Source organism: Littorina saxatilis, linkage group LG7 (genome assembly GCF_037325665.1).
Source record: "Littorina saxatilis isolate snail1 linkage group LG7, US_GU_Lsax_2.0, whole genome shotgun sequence".
Classification (NCBI taxonomy): domain Eukaryota; kingdom Metazoa; phylum Mollusca; class Gastropoda; order Littorinimorpha; family Littorinidae; genus Littorina; species Littorina saxatilis.
In genome coordinates, this window is record NC_090251.1 from 37654912 (window position 1) to 37674130 (window position 19219).

Genomic DNA, 19219 nt, shown 5'->3' on the forward strand with positions numbered 1-19219 from the left:
ACTGAGAACAAGCTTTTTTTGACGATGTCTTTTGTCACGTTAGTTTGATGATGCTGAAGTGTTTTCGCAGGTCGTGTGTGTGTGGGTGGGTGTGAGAGAGAGAGAGAGAGAGAGAGAGAGAGAGAGAGAGAGAGAGAGAGAGAGAGAGAGAGAGAGAGAGAGAGAGAGGGTGCACCGAGAGGATGCACCGAGAGAGAGAGAGAGAGAGAGAGAGAGAGAGAGAGAGAGAGAAAAACTGACAGACAGAGACAGATATAGAGAACGGTGGATTGGTCATCTATATTTTACGGAGGTGTGCATATGTGGGATGCAGCTGAGATAATAATCCAATGTCAGGAAGAGGGATCTAGCAGACTACTTTTGTATGAGGAGATGAAAAACGGGGTTCCTACTTGCATGACTTTTGAAATTGATGTCTTGGCGTGTAAAAACCGTGAATAATAATGTAACAGAGTGATGCCTGGTGATTTGCATAATGACAAAAAAAATGCATACATTAAAGAATTGTTTTGCTATAAGTATAACTGTTGCTTGTGTGGTTTCTGGTATAATGACAGCATGTGCGTGTTTGTGTGTGTGTAAGAGACAGAGAGAGAGCTTGTACTAAATGTAAACACACACACACACACACAAACTCAATCCATAACTGAAATCAGTGCTATTTTATTTACATAGAAATCCATACACAGTTTAACTACACATTTTCTCACCCTGAAAAACTCTGCCCTTTCATCTCGATATACCATGCTGTACTTTTCATGCGAGTTGTTCTTCTATAGTATTCAGAAATAATGGAACAGAGCACACCAAAAGCAGCAAATGTTGCAGTCTGTCTTCACTGATATTAAACTATCTCCTTCACATTGTTTGGTCATATTGATTTATTTGTGTAAATTCGCTTTCTCTTGTTTTCAGGTCAACAAAACAGAGTTCAGCATCTCACACTGGCACATTAATTTCAAAGACATCTATTCCTCAAACAAATACAGCCAACAGACACATATCTTTAGTTTAACTGGTAACTGCACTGAATGATAAAGACATACATGTACCATCTATTCCAGCAAAATGTATCTTGTTGGCATACATATTTACAAGTGAAAAATAAATCGGTCATGATCACACAAATTCATTCACCAGTTTCACTTTTATAGAAACAAATCTGTCGTGAGCATTCAAATTGATTTATCAGCATACGAATTCTGATTTCATGAATCTGTATGCCATGGGCAGATTTGCAAAAGAGCTCTGCCAAAGTATTGAGTTGTACCTACATTCACACATTTCCATCCTCTCACAAACCCGGACAAAAGTAAAGTTGAGATGCAACAAATAAAGTACTTTTTGTTTGTTCTTCTTCAAACACAAGTTCCTTCTTATCTTCTGTCACTGTCAACACATCACTTCCTTAGCACTCAAAGTAAGCATTTATCTTTTCTCTTCACACACACACACACACACACACTCACACACACACACTCTCACTCACTCACATACTCACACACACTCATTCACTCACTCACACACACTCACTCACTCACACACACACTCACATACTCACAAACACACACACACTCACATACTCACTCACTCACATACTAACACACACACACAGGTGATGGTGTCCCGAATGCCTGCAGCAGACAAGGTGAGGGTGGGCCAAAAACTGCTGCAGTTTTTTCACTGTCAACACAAAGTCTCTCAGAGCATACTCAGAACCATTACTCTTCTCTCTTCCAACCAACACATGTAAGTGCACAAGCATGAAAGCACACACACACACACACACACACACACACACACACACACACATACACACATACACACATGCACACACACGCACACACACACACACACACACACACTCTCTCTTTTCAAACACTTTCACCTTATCACTTCCACACACACACATACGATCACTTCGCCGGTCCCGAAGTGTTGATAATACTGAAAGAGGCCTTCTTGGTGAGAGTTCCGACAGCAGAAATGACGGTGGCACGAGTGCCTGTAGCAGACGAGGTCAGATTGGGACCAGACCCACTACTGCTGCGATGGGGCTGCGGCAGACCCGCGGGCAGGGCGTCCCACTTGCTCTTGCGCTTCTTGTCATCTGAAACATGCATGCAAGTTTGGACTGTGTTAAACAATCTTCACAAACACACCGTGTTTCTTGCCATCTGAAAAAAAAGCATGCACGTAAGTCACCTTAAATGTCCATGCAACTTAATTCTCTCATAGATCATCAACACTTTGCTTTTTTTCATCCAATAAATCCCTGCTAATTAGTTCTCTGTTGGGAGATCTTTACAGAAATTGTCTTTCTTGTTGTCTGGAAAACATCCAAATGAGTGAATTCTTGGTTGAAGATCTTCAAATTTAAACACGCTCTCAGAGAAAAATGATGCACACAGAGGCTGACAACCAGTGCAGGTGGCCTGGGTATATAGATTGAGGTTGGTTTAACTTTGCAAAAGGGGACAGGACAGAAGAAAACAATCAAAAGAATTCTAAATAAACACACTTTCTCCTTATCAGTAATTAAGTGGTTCTGATTAATAAAGTTATCTTTGCCAGAACATTTATACACGCCTAACCAAAGAGATATAAAGTTAACATGAGCTCAGAAGATCTCTGCATTCTAAAATGATAAACCATTTATGACGTACATAAACGGAACTTACATAAACAGTAGGCAGAACAGCAAACACACAGCAGAAAACATTAAATTAAACATTTCTTTATTTTGAGCATATACACAAATTTACTCCACCTGAGCTCTCTGATGATGGTCCCGACTTCTTTGTACCAGAGATGAATTCAATCTGAAAAAAAAGAAGTTTTATTACTTTTAAATCATGCATAAGGCTCCCCCCCCCCCAAAAAAAAAGGTGTGGTTAAGGTAACATAGCCACAAAAAAATAGGGTAGGAAGGTAGGCAATCGCTTTTTTTTTAAACTTTTTTTTCTCTAATGTGTACAAATTAAACCTACTTGACAGGGAAATAAGTGTGCGACTCAAGCGCTTTCGCTTTCATTGCGTTTTCTGCACTCATTTTCTTGATTTTTTGTGTGTTTTTTTGACAAATGTAATAAAGAGTTATAGGGTCGGCCCCTAAAAATAGGGTAGGTCGGGTTACCATAACCACATCTATTTTTTTTAGGCCTAAACATAAGCCTAAAATTTTCAATTTACATCAAGGGCTAAATTTCTAAGTGATAGGTCCTGGAACTACTTATCAATAAATACTTAAAACAACATTTATTATGTGTTAATAACCGTTCTCAACTGCCTGAATGATGTGAGGACAATGGAGTTTATCACTTAAGGATCAAAGTTCTAGAAATGTTTGAGCTAGGGGAGGTAACTCATACCATATAAACTATGTCTGCAGAAATGTGATTTATGCTGACACTCTAAGTGGTAGCCCATGTCTGCAAATACTTCTGGGGTAATAAAGAGTTTTTCATGTACTAAAGCTTTCAGGATGCAAATCATCAAGGGAGATAACTCATTTCACCCCAAAGTTAGTTTTGGAGTCTTTCTTTCATATTTTTCTGTTAGTCATCGTTCTTAAATAATGAATTCATAAACCTCCTTTGTGATGGTTATTCGAACAAATGCCTTTGGGCTCTGCTACTACCGAGGCAAAGCCGGGTCCTGGCTGCTAGTAATAATAAAAATAACAATAATTGTCAGTAAGTACTGGTGTCACATGACTGATGTGAACCAGTTGATTGGCTAATGGCGATGCGCTTAAACTGTTAGCGCACTCTTGCAGTGCGCTAACTTTTCCACAGAGCGTATTCTTCCGCCCTTTGCCTAAGCGAGACTGTACTCTCATCCTCAGAATTAATGAATGACATGTAGATTATATTCTCCACAATACCAAATGACCATAAATTCCCTGCTTCTCAATTAAAGCAGAAGTGGGTTTTTTTCTGACAGATTGCATGTGCCTGTGCCACTGATCTAAAAATAGAAGCCGCTGTGTCTCATCTCATTTTCGACTTGAATAGATTCTTCTCATATGCCGTGTTAGTGGCATGTAGCTTATTATCCACATTACCAAATGATGAGTTAATATACAATTCCCAGCGTCTAACAAAAAACACAAGTGTTCTTCCGATAACGTACCAGCTAGACCAGCATTTAGAAGTCGACTGACTCGATCGACTCTGTCACACGTAGCAGACTACACTAAAATACGACTGCATCAGTTCAGTAAATGAATGGTTTCCGAATTATTATTTCAAGGCAAGAACAATCGGAATCGAAAACGTGTAGGGTTACCATATATAAGACTTATTACCAGCCTGCCTCATGCGTGCAGACTCAGTGCAACGTGACGAGCAATTTTTGTTTTAGAAATGAGACTGCAGTGGTTCGATTGCCCTAGCCTAGCAGACGACATAAACCCCGCTCAGCAAATTAACATGTTGGGCAAATGTGAACGAAAAAACGATGGGGATATAATACGTGTAGGGTTCAGAGCATTCTTACCGTTCATATTTAGTACCAGATTCCCCGATGAGTGAAGATACAACACGAGAAACATGCCACATTTATTTTGAAAATGTGCTAACCGTCGAGTCCTTGGGGGGTAGTCAATTCAAGGGGAGTCACTCTGCACAGTCAATCCGTCGAAGCTCGACTGGAGGTTTCGAATCGCAAATAACTAAAAGCACAGTCCTTTCTCCGAGTTCAAATGAGGTCTCTCTGAAAGATCATCACTGTTTAGCTTAACGCTACACTGGAATTTACCAACAGAAATTAAAATGCGTGTGATGAAAGCACGACACACTTGAGACAGCCCACACAAAAGTAGATCTTACACGACCTGACCACACAGTTATGCCTATTCAAATGCGCGTTGCAAAATGTGCGTTTGGAATCTTCTTTTTTCTCTGGCGGTACTGACAATATCGTTATTGAAACAATCCCAGTGCACTAAGGGATTTATAGAGCAAATCTTGAAAATAATTAGTGAACTCAGCGGTATGCGCTTCGTTCAATAATGAATTTTCTCGATTTGCTCTATAAATCCCTTAATGCACTGGGATGTCTCAATAACTTAAATTATGATAATACATAATTATGTAATAACAACAACAATAACAACATCAATCAGTACACTTAAAACTGCATACTACACTGGCTGAAACTGTTTACACACCTTTGCTTTTCTGTCCTTTTCCCTTTCCCTTCGTTCCATGTCCTTTTTCTGTGCCTTGTCTGAAACACAGTTAGCAGTTGAAACATTAAACATTGGCAACAATTGGACCATATGTCAACTTTGCTCTGCAAAAATTCACATGCATACTTGCCATTAAACTTTAAAGTCCTTTCCTTGTAAAAAATTCCAGTGATTATCTTAGATCTTGCTAGTCTCTTACATGTTGCACATGCGTAAACGACTCATCTTTGTTCCTGTTACCACATGAGCTCTAGCTTGGTAAATTCATTGTTAAGTTTCACCACTGCAGAGCAATCCCCAGTTTAAGACCCTTTTAGGCACACACAAAAAAAAGTCTGTTTACAGTATCCCGACCGACCCTATTTTTTCGCGCGACCCTAGACTTTTTTTGGGCATTTGGGGGAGGAAAAAAAAAGGTCTTTGTTTTCTGGCAAAATAACTTAAAAATATGTTTTGTTGGAAATAAAAAAAATTAAAAAATAAAAACAATCCCGATCTGCCGACCCTATTTTTGGCTCACGTAAGTGTAGCCTATGCGATCGTAACTTTGTCTGTCTGTGCGTGTGTGTGCGCGTGTGTGCGTGTGTATGTCTGTGGTAGAAACTTTAACATTTGACTAAACACCGAAATACTCATTTCACCTGGTTATTTTTCAAGCACCATCTTCAAAATATTGAAGCAATGATCAACATTGTGTCGGCATGTGTGTAGTTAAAGCGTGTATCCAAAGAAAACGGGTGGTGGGGGGTTTTGAAGGGGTACAAGCAGTTGACTGGTTTCTGTCGTGTGTGGTATGTAGACCAGGTCAGGTGTCAAGACCAGGTCAGGGGTCGCGCGAAGGATTGTGGTATAGATTCACTTCTCCAGTTCTCACTTCTGCATTCGCCGATTCGGGGAAGACGATTTCATGTTGTTCGGTTTCTAAGCTCCAGAAAAGTAAATAAAGAAGCTACCAAAGGGAGATTTCCTACAATTTGATCTGCACAGCGTTTTTCCAATGTCCACGCGAGGAAGAGCTGTCGAAAGCGCAGTGTCGATCTGGCAGCCGTATCCCGGTAAGTACAGAGACAGATCTAGTGTCTCCCACTCTGATAACGTGTCACCTACTGTTAATCCGTTTTGTTTTAATTTCTTTTTATCTCAGCAGACACGGATGGCGGGGATGTAGCTCAGTCGGTAGCTCGCTGGATTTGTATCCAGTTGGCCGCTGTCAGCGTGAGTTCGTCCCCACGTTCGGCGAGAGATTTATTTCTCAGAGTCAACTTTGTGTGCAGACTCTCCTCGGTGTCCGAACACCCCCGTGTGCACACGCAAGCACAAGACCAAGTGCGCACGAAAAAGATCCTGTAATCCATGTCAGAGTTCGGTGGGTTATAGAAACACGAAAATACCCAGCATGCTTCCTCCGAAAACGGCGTATGGCTGCCAAAATGGCGGGGTAAAAAAACGGTCATAAACGTAAAATTCCACTCGTGCAAAAAAAACCGAGTGTACGTGGGAGTTTCAGCCCACGAACGCAGAAGAAGAAGCAGACACGGATGTCAAACACAGTGCTAGGCAGTCACCTCTAGTGAAATGAGTTGATCTAAAGTGCCTGTGATGTTTGGATGTCTTTGTTCGTGGTTCGATTTATGTGAATTTCAAGACTTGCAGTAGAGTCTCAAGTTAAGTAGTTTACTCTGCCCGAAAAAAACTGTCCACCATGTAGTCTAGATCTACTTGAACATGCTGATATAAGGAAACAAAATGAATCTGTTCTCAAAGTCAAAATGATCACGATTTTTTCCTCAGATTCAAAACATGCACTGTCATGGTTTTGTCTGTACAATTTAGTAAGTCTTACCTTGCAACAACTTCCTTGAACTTGAAAGACAGTTTTTGAATGCTAGATCTGTATCGCGTTTCATTCCAGACTCGATTCTCTCTTTGATTGTACTGTTTGCTGTTTACGCACTATCATGATTCGCTATGTAACGTTTGGTAAGCTTACCTTGCAACAGCTTTCTTGTCTTTGTTGGCATTTTCTTTCAAGGCAGTACAACGTAAGATTAGATTCTTTCGGACAGAAGGTAGAATGTGAGTTTTGAGACAACGACAGTCGTCCAAAGAAAGCTTGCTGTGGCATTTGTTTGTAAATAATGGTACATGTGTCACAGTGATTCTGTATTTTTCTGCGGTTGATGACAGTGGTTTCTTTTTTTCTCTCTTGTTTATTCCCTCCTGAGTTGATCGTTATCATTTAAACAAGACCCTCAGAGAGTACCTCCGTTGCTCCTTAAAATGGAATGTGAATAGTGTGTTGGTTGTGTTGACCGTCAGAATTATTTTAAGAACCAGGCTGCTGCAGTCAGTTGACATGTTTCGCATATTGTAGGGTTACCATGCTGCATAGGTAAAGTGGCTTGTATAACCTGACTATTCTGTTTCAAAACACTGTTTATATTTGTGTAGGTTGTAGTCATCATAACTAATCGCATTTTGCCATTTGTTTCAGAAAGGAGGTTAACCTACAAGATCGACGCTATGTCAGATATACCTCTGCCACATGAAGACTTCCGAATTTAGATCCACTCGGCATGGTGACAAGTCTTGATGAAAAGTATGGGACTGAGGACAGCAGTGGAAAAAGTGGCCACATGGCAGGTACCTATTGCTTAGTGTCTGCAGTGCAAAAGACAGATAAGCTGATGGTAGATTTGCAAATGAACACAGCGCCTGTGTGTGTGTGTGAGGATTGCACAAGATCTCATTCAAGGACAACTGCACCAACAACAAATACACAGTCATTTTATCTGTTTGCCTTCTTTTGAAAATTATACATGGAGTTGATATGATGCGTTAGTTTTAACTCTGTGTGTGTGTGTGTGTGTGTGTGTGTGTGTGTGTGTGTGTGTGTGTGTGTGTGTATGTGTGACGGAGTGATTGAGTTTGTGTTACTGTTTGTCGATTTCTTACGTGAGCCTTGAAGGCTTCGCCTCTTGTTGCCTATGTTACCTTAAACAGACTAAAATTTTTTTTGTCTATGTTACCTTAAACAGACTATTTTTTTGGCCTATGTTACCTTAAACAGACTTTTTTTGTTGTTGGCCTTAACACTTCCCCTCTTTCAAGACCTTGCTTTTTGTGAAATTCTGTTCTTTAAGGTCTGTAAATTTACCTGCACTTTAAGACTCCCTCCTTTTGAAGGTGTGATTTTCTCACGTTTTCAGATTGTCTTAAAAGGGGGGTTCCATTATACTAACAACAAAACTAATGTTAACAATGAATCGCCTTAGTGACAACAATCAGTGAACTCACCCAGCTCATCATAGAAAGATTCCTTGGTCCACATGTTAGGGTTGTACACGTCCTGAAAGTAGAAACAAATCACTTACAAATCACTTGGATCGCTAAGGCAGGTAACTCTCAAACCTCATTTTAGCAACGCGCTGGGGTTAGACCTGATGTGTGATGTACATACAAGAGAGAGAGAGAGAGAGAGAGAGAGAGAGAGAGAGAGAGAGAGAGAGAGAGAGAGAGAGAGAGAGAGAGAGAGAGAGAGAGAGAGAGAGAGAGCGAGAAAGAGAGAGAAAGTTAGAGATAGAAAGAGAGAGAGAGGGAGAGAGATAGATCGAGTGAGAGAGAGAGAGAGAGCGAGAGAGAGAGAGAGAGAGAGAGAGAGAGAGAGCAAATCACACTGACTATGCCGCTTGAGTGCAGTATTTGTGGAGAGAGAGAATGTGCGTGAGTGCACGATGATTTGTATTCTTGTAATTAAGCCTTTGTTCTTGAACCGCATGGCAATTGGCATGCAGGATTTTATGAAACGAAGGGAAATGTATAACAAGAAGGGCAAAGCCCATACGACTCACATGCTTGACCTTGACCTTTACAAGGGTCAAGGTCAAATAACTAAACCTAGCAATGACATCATACACTAAGAACTGCTTTACACATTTTTCCTACCAAAATACATGTGACCTTGACCCAAGGTCAAGGTCATCCAAGGTCATGCAACACAAAGCTGTTAATTCAAGACATAGGAAGTACAATGGTGCTTATTGGCTCTTTCTACCATGAGATATGGTCACTTTTAGTGGTTCACTACCTTATTTTGGTCACATTTCATAAGGGTCAAAGTGACCTTGACCTTGATCATATGTGACCAAATGTGTCTCATGATGAAAGCATAACATGTGCCCCACATAATTTTTAAGTTTGAAACAGTTATCTTCCATAGTTCAGGGTCAAGGTCACTTCAAAATATGTATACAATCCAACTTTGAAGAGCTCCTGTGACCTTGACCTTGAAGCAAGGTAAACCAAACTGGTATCAAAAGATGGGGCTTACTTTGCCCTATATATCATATATAGGTGAGGTATTCAATCTCAAAAACTTCAGAGAAAATGGGAAAAATAGCTGTTTTTTAGGCAACATTTATGGCCCCTGCGACCTTGACCTTGAAGCAAGGTCAAGATGCTATGTATGTTTTTTGGGGCCTTGTCATCATACACCATCTTGCCAAATTTGGTACTGATAGACTGAATAGTGTCCAAGAAATATCCAACGTTAAAGTTTTCCGGACGGACGGACGGACGACTCGGGTGAGTACATAGACTCACTTTTGCTTCGCATGTGAGTCAAAAATGAATCAAACTTTGACAAACTTAAGTCCAGCCCCTGGAGCACCTCACCCCCCCCTCCCTCCATTCCATGTAACTGTGATTGAACATTCTGTGAAGGGAAGACGTACCAGTGGGAAGTTGGATCCTTTCTCATCAATGTGATGCAATTGGACCAGTTTCTCATAAATACTGCAACAGGCACATCAAAATCAACACTGTACAGATAATCAATAAAACTAATACTGTAATAGTAATAATGAGACAACAAAATGAAAAATAAATATCTGCCCCTCATTTTGAAAAAAACACCTGGACAAGAACAAAATAAAACAGTGCAATACACTGCAATACAAAACCATATAATAATATTATTGATAAGAATAATAATATTAATGATAACAATAACATACTAATGGATAAGCTCACGTGCATATTCAAGCACACACATTACAAACAGAATCCAAGCATAATTTTCATTTCCTTTTTTTCTTCATTTTTCATTTTCATTACTTTATTGTCCCATTGCTGGGAAATTCGGGTCGCTTCCTCCCAGTGGAAAGCTAGCAGCAACGAAGTCGCGCTACCCAGGTGTCTGCGTGTTTAGGTGTATTCAGCCACCTGCACTTATGGCAGAATGACCAAGGTCTTTTACGTGCCATTGTGATGACACGGGGGTGGGACATGGCTTCCGTCTCTGGGTCTGCACATAAAGTTGACCTGTGTCCGTCCCGGCCCGAATTCGAACCTGCGACCTTTCGATCACAAGTCCAGTGCTCTACCAACTGAGCTACCCGGGCCCCATTTCTATGTACATACATTGATACAAAGAGGCAATATTCTTATTAGCTGCAGTCATTTACACAAGAATCCAACAAACCCATCAAATGTAATCTATATCCGTTCATATACAGGCACACACAGTAGACACAAATCCATACCTGTCAAGTCCTACACATTCTGTGTAATTCTTACGGGTTTTCATTTTTTGGGGGGTCCTACCTCGTATACCTCAAACCCTACGCATTTTCAGCATTAAAAAAAAAAAAAAAATTTTTTTTTGTTTTTTTTTGTTTTTTTTGCTGGCATGGACTGCCGTTCATTCATTTCTGAGGAGGAGCTTGCACCAGCCACACAACAGAAGTTCTGGCATGATGTGCGCCAGTTCTACATGGCCTGTGTGAGGAAAATGTTGAATAAATTTCCATTTGGCAGTGAAACCCTGCAACACCTTCAAGTGCTGGATCACAGTCTGGGAGCTGACACACTGACTGCCTTCTTACAGGTCAAAATTAACTCTGATGCATGCTGCCATGATTTTAAGGTGACTGGCAGCATGATTGACAAAGCAAAGATTTGCACAGATGAATACAACAAAGAACACAAGTGACAAGTGACAAAAAAAGAACGAACAAGAGTGCAGTGTAAATGTATTACATGTAGGCTAGTGGTAAATAAAGAGCAGTTTGTGTAGAAAGGAATTTATGTGTTTTACTTTTAGTTTGTGAAAACCAATCTGATTGGTTTAGTGTGTATGCGTGAGAAGTTGAATTTGTGCGTTTAACCACATCCTGATCCACGCATTAACTATGGTTTTTGATCCCCAACTATGGTTTCTTATGCCATTTACTATGGTCAGAGGCCAAAAGTACTTGACAGGTATGCAAATCAAAACCTTACACTGCAATTGCAAATAAAACTGGCTGTGATAGACATGTGGCCTTTACAGAAAGGTGAATTATAAGAGAAAAAAACCCTTGTTGGGTATCCTTTGGAGTGGTCGTTGTGGGTTGCCAGGGCAAGTTTGACTGTTTCTTTCTTTATTTGGTGTTTTACGTCGTTTTCAACCACAAAGGTTATATTGCGACGGGGGAAGGGGGGGAGATGGGATAGAGCCACTTGTCAATTGTTTTTTGTTCACAAAAGCACTAATCAAATATTTGCTCCAGGGGCTTGCAACGTAGTACAATATATTACCTTACTGGAAGAATGCAAGTTTCCAGTACAAAGGACTTAACATTTCTTACATACTGCTTGACTAAAATCTTTACAAAAATTGACTATATTCTAAAGGAGAAACAGAATCCGTTAGTCGCCTCTTACGACATGCTGGGGAGCATCGGGTAAATTCTTCCCCCTAACCCGCGGGCGGAAAGTTTGACTGTATAAATGTACATGTTAATATTGATAAAGTCAAAAGTGTTGAAACATGCGTACACTTAACACTCACCTGGGATTCCTAAAGCTGGTCAGTCGCTGTATAGTGCTGTTGGGGTCAAACCCTTGTTCCCTCATCTTCATGTACAAGTCTGTGATCTTGTCCTGGGAGAAACAATAGACATATAAACATAAAATGACAAGTTTACCACTTAAACAATGGCATGACAACAAAAACAGAAAGCAACAGAATGATAGGACTCCCCCCCCCCCCCCCCCATATGAGTTCAGCAAATTTGGGCAGAAAACTTCTGCATCAAAACTGCTCAATGTAACACCAAATTTACAGCCTGGATTCTAAGGGCCACTCACATTTAACGGCAACCTGTTTAAAGTTTAAGCAGGAAGTGGTAAACTAGCTCATGCTTAAGTGACCTGTGATATAAAGGACACCCTTGGCACTAGTAACAAGTGTCCCTTCATTGCAGGTGACCTTGCATGGCACGGACAGGCGTATTTGTTCAAGGTAATTAACTAAGGGAAAATGTAAGGTGCTCTTTATTGGGAAGTGTTCTCTCATCGGAGGGGCTTGCCCTGCCATTACAGGAACCATTATACGTATTCCCCAGACCTGGGAACCCCTGTTTTGCACTTGGAGTATTCTCAAACAAACTTGGTGTATTTTCACAAAAATGAGTGTACTCCACACAGCATTTGAACATCCATGATTCAAACATGTTTCACACATGTCTGTCACATCGTTAATTAAGTTCACCCCTACATTTAAAACAAATGCTTCTTTCAATATTTATTGACAAAAGCTGTAATCATTTGTCAAAATATCGGATCAGCTTCGGGATGCGTTTGTAAAGACAAGAAGTCCAGGAATTTTTCTCGTCGTATATTTGTTCACTGAACATAATGCGTACAAAATACGGCAACAATGTATGGGTTGCCAGGTCTGATTCCCCTTACCTGTACATCCTTGGTGCATTTTCCAGTTGGTTCTGGGGGAAGCTGAATATCACCCCCGTCCATCCCTATCAGCCCTCTGGTTCCTGGTGCTGATCAACACAGAACACTTCACATCAACAATTCTACATATATACACAGATTTTTTCACTAACATGAAAACTATGCATAATGGGTTAAAAAACAAAAACAGAAAAGGGGGCATAGAGAAAGAAAAATAAAGAGAGAGAAAGAGAGAGAGAGAGAGAGAGAGAGAGAGAGAGAGAGAGAGAGAGAGAGAGAGAGAGAGAGAGAGAGAGGGAGGGAGGGAGGGAGAGGGGGAGAGGGAGGGAGGGAGGGAGAGGGGGAGAGGGAGGGGGAGGGAGGGAGGGAGGGAGAGAGAGAGAGAGAGAGAGAGAGAGAGAGAGAGAGAGAGAGAGAGAGAGAGAGAGAAACAGACTAGAGAGAGAGAAACAGAAAATGGTAATCAAAATGTTAGGAGGGAGAGTCCGCATCTTAACAACTGTACTATTTAACATGTCACAGAAAGATGGGATCGAGTCTACACAAAACACAATCTACATGCATAATTATTTGGCAAACAGTTCAGGGTGTGTGATGGAGAAACAACAACATAGCTAGACAGCAGGAAAGAAAATGTTATACTTACAAGCTCCTTTATTCAACTGAAAAAGATAAACAACAAAATAAGACAAGTATCTACATCAGTACATGTATCGTAATTCCAGGTATTATACATACTTGTTTTTCATTAAAAGTTTACACCTAAAGGTTCAACTTAAAGCATTTGCAGTACTCTTGGACTTACTGCATTAAAATAAGCGCACAAAGCAATATGAATTATGATGAAACCATGGGGTAACATCGAAAATTTAAGGAATACATGTAGCTACAAAGAGTGAAGCAGATTACACTGGCGATCCTTCCAATGTCTTTGTTTCTTTATACATGACACATGTATTCCATCTGGGACAACACTGTGTACAAACTGCACTTGTGTTTTGTTTTCTATACTTATTTTCAGTACTCTGTTGCTTGTCACAATGTCAATTTTAGTTGATTTTAAAGGGCAGGGATGTAGCTCAGTCGGTAGCGCGCTGGATTTGTATCCAGTTGGCCGCTGTCAGCGTGAGTTCGTCCCCACGTTCGGCGAGAGATTTATTTCTCAGAGTCAACTTTGTGTGCAGACTCTCCTCGGTGTCCGAACACCCCCGTGTGTACACGCAAGCACAAGAAAAAGATCCTGTAATCCATGTCAGAGTTCGGTGGGTTATAGAAACACGAAAATACCCAGCATGCTTCCTCCAAAAACGGCGTATGGCTGCCTAAATGGCGGGGTAAAAAACGGTCATGCACGTAAAATTCCACTCGTGCAAAAAAACACGAGTGTACGTGGGAGTTTCAGCCCATGAACGCAGAAGAAGAAGAAGTTGATTTTATTGACTTCAATGATATTCCTTTGTTTTCTTTAGTTACTGTTACTAATGGACATAAAGATGAATTAAAACCTTTTGAGACCTTTTGTTACAGAGTCAGTGTTGTTCCCAGGCCTCTGTTTACTGTCACTGATACAAGCTTTTTTTCTTCTTCTTTTTAGCTCGCCAAATGTTCTGATCTCCTGTTAGTCGACCTTCTCATAGTTTTGACAGGCAGGTAGTCTTAGCCAGGACATTCAGACATATACATTTGTGTCAATCCAGGTCTTCTTCTTCTTCGTTTTTGGGCTGAAACTCCCATGTTAACTCTTGTTTTTTGCACGAGTGAGATTTTACATGTATGACCGTTTTTACCACGCCAATCCAGGTCAAACTGAGCTATTGTTCTCTGAGCCTGAGACCAACACTGCAGAGTTGTAAAAAGAATGATGCTTACCACACTGCCTGGATAATTCTGATCTTCTGTGTTGCCCTCCTCACTGCCACTGCTCTCACTGTCACTCTCCTCCTCCTGGTCATCACCCAGGTACGACACCAATCGCATGGTCACTGCCACAATAACCAATAAATGATAATCATTATATGGTATGATTTTTGTTAAAGTCATGAACACCTTTTCAGTGGAACCCCCCATTTCTTTCTTTCTTTATTTGGTGTTTAACGTCGTTTTCAACCACGAAGGTTATATCGCGACGGGGAAAGGGGGGGGAGATGGGATAGAGCCACTTGTTAATTGTTTTTTGTTCACAAAAGCACTAATCAAAAAATTGCTCCAGGGGCTTGCAACATAGTACAATATATGACCTTACTGGGAGAATGCAAGCTTCCAGTACAAAGGACTTAACATTTCTTACATACTGCTTGACTAAAATCTTTACAAACATTGACTATATTCTATACAAGAAACGCTTAACAAGGGTAAAAGGAGAAACAGAATCCGTTAGTCGCCTCTTACGACATGCTGGGGAGCATCGGGTAAATTCTTCCCCCTAACCCGCGGGGGGTAAACCCCCCATTTCAAGACTTCCTCTCTTTCAAGACCTTACCTTTTTCAGACGTTCTGTTCATAACCTCTGTAATTTGACCTCCGTTTTAAGACTCCCTCCTTTTTAAGACCGGATTTTCTCTGATTTTTGGAGGTCTTAAAAGGGGGGTTCAGGGATATATATATATCGGGGATGAAAGCTGAACATGTTCAAGATCAGGAAAACCTGCATGAAAGACTTAAAAGCACTTGAGTGTTGTTTTTCTTTGATTCATTCCTATGAAAACCTGTATGGACATTAGAATGATAAAGGCTCAGTGGCCCTGATTTTTTTAGAAGGATTATATGTATGTTTTTGATACATGTTAACTACTCCAGGAAGAAATGCCATTCCCTCTCTCTCCACCATCTACAGAAATCAATGATGATTTAAACAGCAATAACTGCCACAAGTGAGTCCCTTCTTCTTCAGACCTTATATTTACACATGTTTTGAAGGTCTTGAAACAGAGGCTCCACTGTATAACAGAAATAAACTGTGACACTCTTGTACATGTAAAAAGGGTGGGGACGTAGCTCAGTCTGAATTGCGCTGACTTTATAACCAGTTTGTTGTTATCAGCGTGGGTTCAAATTCCAGATTCGGTGAGAGATTTATTTCTCTGACTCTTGAGTAAACTTTGTTGTCCGGACACCGCCGTGAGCACAGAAAAGATCCCAAGCTCACAGCGAAGGTCTCAGAGTTTGATAAACATGAAAACACTCATGCATTATGTCTTGACTCTCATTATCATACCTCGATACTGTGACAAGACAAGCCTAATGCTGCCATGTCAAAGAAGAAAGCTGTAGTGGGCTTGTTAGAGTTAAAAAGATCAAACCATATCCTCACCGTATTACCTGTCCTAATAAATAGGCCAAGAGGACGTTAAACTCAAGAAGTAAGTACGCAAACTACAACTACGTTAAGTTAAAACAAGACTTACACCTGGACGCTTTCTTATGATTTGGGCCTTTAGAAGAAACACTGTCAGCAAAGCTTGATCTGGAGTCATTGCTCATGGGTGAGACGGCAGGAGCAATTTTCTTGCTGACGTCAATCATTGTCATCTTTGGAGGTACAACTTCCTCTCGTAAGCTGTCGGCTCCATGCGGACGTTTTCTGTACATAAGAAAATACACAATATTGAATAAAACTACAAAATATTCACTTTTATTTTTTCAGTACTACTACAGTGTTGTTTTCAGGCATTCCTCGTTCACTGATGTATGTTTGTTTGAGATGATGCATTGGTCTCACCCGGTTGTCTGTCTGATAGTTTGACAATGACACAGAGGAGTTATTCGGACAAGACAATGTTTTTGCAGCCAGGAACTTGGAGTTGGACCAATACATATTTTTGATCCAGGTCCAACTGACCTATTGTCCTCTGAGTCTGGGAACATTGCTGCTTCTATTACTATTTCGACAGGCGCAGTGGCCTAGTGGATAAGACATCGGCCTCCTAATTGGAAGGTCGTGAGTTCAAATCCTGGCCGCGGCCACCTGGAGGGTTTTTCCGATCTCCCAGGTCAACTTGTATGCAGACCTGCCAGTGCCTTATTCCCCTTCATGTGTACACGAAAGCACAAGACCAAGTGCGCACGGAAAAGATCCTGCAATCCATGTCAGAGTTCGGTGGGTTAAAGAAACACGAACATACCCGGCATGCTTCCCCCTAAAGCGGCGTATGGCTGCCTGAATGGCAGGGTACAAACGGTCATACATGTATAAACCCACTCGTGAAAAAGTCATTCATTAATTTTTAAGCCACCAAGCTGAAATGCATTACCGAAGTCCGGCCTTCGTCGAAGATTGCTTGGCCAAAATTTCAATCAATTTGATTGAAAAATGAGGGTGTGACAGTGCCGCCTCAACTTTTACAAAAAGCCGGATATAACGTCATCAAAGGTATTTATCGAAAAAAAGAAAAAAACGTCCGGGGATATCATTCCCAGGAACTCTCATGTAAAATTTCACAAAGATCGGTCCAGTAGTTTGGTCTGAATCGCTCTACACACACACACGCACAGACAGACACACACACACACCACGACCCTCGTCTCGATTCCCCCTCTATGTTAAAACATTTAGTCAAAACTTGATTAAATATAAAAAAGAAGAAGATTATTACTTCTTTGCAATGCTATTATCTATAAAGTATAACATACACAGCTGAGAAAATCAATCAATTTAACAGCATCAACACCTGCGTATGTTTGCAACTAAACAAAAGTGGTACATGTAGTGGTACAACTCCAAATCTAGTCACTGTTTGTAAATCGCACTAATACTTAATAGTAATAAGACTCAGAGATTCAGTCAGTCAGACGCACATTTCATTTGCTTTTATTGTTTTAAAAGAGGGGTTTGCCCTGACTCATAGAAATTTATATAAGCGGTGAGAATTTGTTGTTAGTAAAAACAGATTTTACAGAAGGTGATTTTTTGTGTGGCTCAAGTTACAGCATGACATAAATTTACATGGCATTTTCCGAGCAAGACTCAGAATCACTTGAGAGGGAGCAAAATAAAAGTATAGGGCATACTCCCGAATTAACCCTGTGGAAGTGACATCAAATACTGAAAGAATTAGATTTAGAGCATTTGATTTTGAGATTTACTCAGTGGGCCTGTGAAACTCAAACGGGGCTAACTCAGGTTATTGCCAAGTCTAGACCTTTCAGGAAAATGGTGGTCTCCTTCATCATCAGATATCAGCGCCCCAACCTGCTTCCCCACACTGTCCTCTGAGATTCGTCGACTAGGGCTCAAGGATTGGCTCTGTCTGGTGCTGTTTTGACGCTTCTTCTCTCGTGGAGATTTGCTGTCTGGTGCTGTGGTACCACTACCATCTTGCTCATTGAAAGATGATTCCTCATCTGAGTCTTCACCATACTGTAACAGCATCAGTGCTGAAGAGCTGTCTGTCTGTTCCATCATCCTTACAGTTTAAAGGTTTGAAACTGAAACAGAAAGACATGATAATGTTTTGATATTGATAGAAAATTGATACACAGGCCGCAGGGTTTAGCCTGGGAGAAAAGGGCAATGGGACATTTGTCCCCCTCAACCAAATTCCGATGGGACATAGTCGAAGGCAAGAAGCGCCTAAGAGGCCTGTACGCGTTTTGTCCAAAGATGCAAAATGGTGCAATATGGTGCCATCTGAGAATTAACCGCTATATCGTGTTATCTGTGTGTGTGTGTGTGTGTGTGTGTGTGTGTGTGTGTGTGTGTGTGTGTGTGTGTGTGTGTGTGTGTGTGTAATCCGATGTAAAGTGTACATTTGGTGGCGCAGTGGTATGTAATCTCAATGCGCCCTTTGACGCACTAAAGGGAATTGTGATGGGACATTTTCAGAACTAATGCGCCATTGTCGCAGGGCGCACTACTAAATGAAACCCTGGATACAGTGTAAGTTGACTGTTCCTGTTTACGAGACTTTATTTGTCACCGATTTTTATGTAATACAATCCTCATTCCTGAACACAAGCTCAATCGATCGGCATGAGAGAGAGAGAGAGAGAGAGAGAGAGAGAGAGAGAGAGAGAGAGAGAGAGAGAGAGAGAGAGAGAGAGAGAGAGAGAGAGAGAGAGAGAGAGAGAGAGAGAGTACATGGACAACTTAAATGAATCAGCTCCAAGAACATCTGCAATTTTGTAGGCAAACACTCAAACACATCACTTGTGTTAATCAGACAAATATTATTGAGATCAAAGTGAAACGTAGCAAAAACGTCTTCATACCTTCAAGCACTGCAAAATCAAATAAATCCGCAGCCGGAAATGGTAACCGGATGACACTGTTAAAGATAGAGCCACAAGACATTA

The 19219-nt window shown here is 40.9% G+C and overlaps 1 protein-coding gene and 1 long non-coding RNA gene across 2 annotated transcripts in view; both read right to left on the bottom strand.

The window, feature by feature from the left end:
- The window catches only part of LOC138971387 (uncharacterized), a 40306-nt gene that overhangs the window by 13928 nt on the left and 7159 nt on the right, over positions 1 to 19219 (bottom strand). The gene's annotated exons all lie outside the window — the stretch shown is intronic.
- LOC138971359 (SAP30-binding protein-like) lies at positions 650 to 19206 on the bottom strand. Its single transcript, XM_070344083.1, has 12 exons — positions 19136 to 19206; positions 18067 to 18352; positions 16333 to 16508; positions 14798 to 14910; positions 13575 to 13590; positions 12929 to 13017; positions 12027 to 12118; positions 9928 to 9988; positions 8492 to 8543; positions 5174 to 5232; positions 2771 to 2822; positions 650 to 2110 (listed from the first exon to the last, which is right to left on the bottom strand). The coding sequence occupies exons 2-12, from the start codon at positions 18327 to 18329 to the stop codon at positions 1917 to 1919; spliced, it is 1167 nt and encodes a 388-aa protein (XP_070200184.1). The 5' UTR covers positions 18330 to 18352; positions 19136 to 19206; the 3' UTR covers positions 650 to 1916.